Source organism: Populus euphratica, unplaced genomic scaffold, assembly GCF_000495115.2.
Source record: "Populus euphratica unplaced genomic scaffold, PopEup_1.0 scaffold1978.1, whole genome shotgun sequence".
Classification (NCBI taxonomy): Eukaryota; Viridiplantae; Streptophyta; class Magnoliopsida; order Malpighiales; family Salicaceae; genus Populus; species Populus euphratica.
The window spans coordinates 15,360-17,895 of record NW_011501820.1 but is presented as its reverse complement, the minus strand read 5'-3'; the positions used below and the strand labels follow the sequence as shown (position 1 = coordinate 17,895).

The 2,536-nt window shown below is 34.4% G+C and overlaps 1 protein-coding gene across 1 annotated transcript; it reads right to left on the bottom strand.

Annotated features, from left to right (window-relative positions):
* Positions 1-1,120: 1,120 nt before the first annotated feature.
* On the bottom strand, positions 1,121-1,684 carry LOC105118468 (uncharacterized). The gene has a single exon (XM_011016437.1). The coding sequence runs from the start codon at positions 1,682-1,684 to the stop codon at positions 1,121-1,123; it is 564 nt and encodes a 187-aa protein (XP_011014739.1).
* Positions 1,685-2,536: the final 852 nt, after the last annotated feature.

The window sequence follows — 2,536 nt, the reverse complement described above, 5'->3', positions numbered from 1 at the left end:
TGAATTAATTTATTTAAGCTCCAAAAACCTATCGAAACTTTAAAACAAACTTCATTACTAAAAAACACATCAATTATTATAAAAACAACCAAATAAAAACAATAAATACATATGTAAAACAAGAGACTTAATAACACTTTTGATGCACAATCATCTTCTTTCATCGATCAAATTTAGTTGCTCAAATCTTAACCTAGCCCATTCTGATTCATCCAGTTGTTCATCCTTTAGGATCCGCATTAATTGAATTTCTACTTTTAGGGGCATAACCACCTCCATTCCATATACTAAAGAATATAGGTTGCATTTGTAGAAGTTCTGACTATGGTGCGGTACACATGAAGTGCGTATGGGAGCATCTCATGCCAATCTTTGTAGGTGACCACCATTTTTTGGATGATTTTCTTGATATTCTTATTAGCTGCTTCAACTGCCCATTCATCTTCAATCTATAACGGGAAGGATTGAGATGTTTAATCTTCCACTTGGTATGTAGTTTGTCAATCAGTTTCCCATTAAAATTCTGAGCGTTATCAGTTACCAGTCTTGCTAGCAAACTATAATGACAGACCAAATCCTTTTTAATGAATCTCTTGACTATTTTCTGTGTTACGTAGGCATAAAAATTATCTTCTACCCATTTAGTGAAGTAATCAATGGCCGCTAGAATGAATCTATATCAATTGCTTGCTTTAGGGTTGATTGGCCATATGACATCCAAACCCCATATATCAAAAGGCTAAGGTGAGATCAGATTGAACAGAGGTGCTAGAGGCGCATTTATCCTATCTCTATATATCTAACACTTATGGCATTTTCTCATATAGTCTATACAATCTCTCTCTATAGTCAACCAGAAATATCCAGACCTTTGTATTTGCTTTGCCATTGTATGCCCATTAGCATGTGTAGCACAAATCCCCTCATGGACTTTTTTTAATGTTTGTTCAATCTCCTTTTCATTCAGACACCTGAGCAGGGTCCCATAAAATGACCTTCTATATAAAATTTCTCCATCTAAGTAAAAATTCATGATCATTCTCCTCAAAGTCTTTTCATCTGTCTTAAAAATCCCTTGATGGTATTCTCGATGTTGGAGAAACTTCTTGATGTCATTATATCAAGGCTTCCCATCTGGAGATTCTTTAATTGAGTAACAATGGGCTTGGAAACTTCTAACTTCGATATCTATTAGCTGGATCTTGCTTCTAGTATCGATTTGTGTCATTAAAGCTAAGGTTACCAAGGCATCAGCAAACTGATTCTTATCTCTGCTTGTGTGGGTGAATTTGATCTCTTCAAATTCATTAGCTAATCTCAAGAGATAATTTTGGTACAACTTCAATTTCTCATCCTTGGTTTGCCATTCACCTTTGACTTCGCAGATGATTAGTAAGGAATCCTCAAAGACCTCAAGCTTCTTGGCTTTAAGTTCTAAAGCAGCTTCCAGGTCAATAATGCAAGCTTCATACTCAGTCGTATTATTGGTACATTCAAACAATAACTTTATTGAAACAAGATATTGCTTATTTAGGGAAATTACTATCTCTCCTACCCTATTTCCTGATACATTTATTATACTATCAAAGTAAAGGATCCACGCATCACTTTCTCCACCTCCATTCTCAATTACTATCACATCTTCATCTGGAAGATCAAAGTTTAGAGACTCATAGTTTTCCATGGCATGATCTGTAAGATGATTGGCAATTACGCTTTTTTTTACAGATTTTCTTATCATAAAGACGATTTCATATTCTGCCAATAACACTCGCCACCTTGCTATTCTACTTGATAGATAAGGTTTTTCATAGATATACTTGAGCAGATTTAATTTTAAAATCAACCGGTTGTGTAGTACAACATATACTATTTGAGTTTTTTCGCACTCCAAACCAAAGCACAACATAAACTTTCAATTGTTGTGTATCTTGACTCATAATCATTGAATTTTTTACTCAAGTAGTAAATGGCTTGCTCTTTCCTTCCTAACTCATCATGTTGTCCCAACACACAACCTATAATTGTTTCTGTTACTGTTAAATACAAGATCAAAGGCCTTCCTAGTGTTGGAGGTACTAGTATCAATGAATTTTGCAAGTACCTTTTTATTTTATCAAAGGCTTTTTGACAATCATGGTCCCATACTCCAAGATTTTTCTTCCCAAGTAAATGAAAAATTGGCTCACAGGTTATTGTTAGCTAAGATATAAACCGAGCAATATAATTTAAGCACCCAAGAAAACTTCTTAGTTCCTTTTCTATCTTAGGTGCAGGCATCTCCTGAATAGCTTTCACTTTATCAAGATCAACTTCTATTCCTTGATCACTCACTATAAAGCCCAATAATTTTTCTATTTTTACCCCGAATAAGTGACACGACGAAAAGATTGATGTCTTCTCCCAAGTGCAGGAGTGTCGAAGTAATAAATAACCCGGCAAGACCGGGGTCAAACCATAGGGAGGTTAATTGTACAAATTATAAAAAAAAATTATAAAACAACAATAACAACAACAACAATAATAATAATAACAA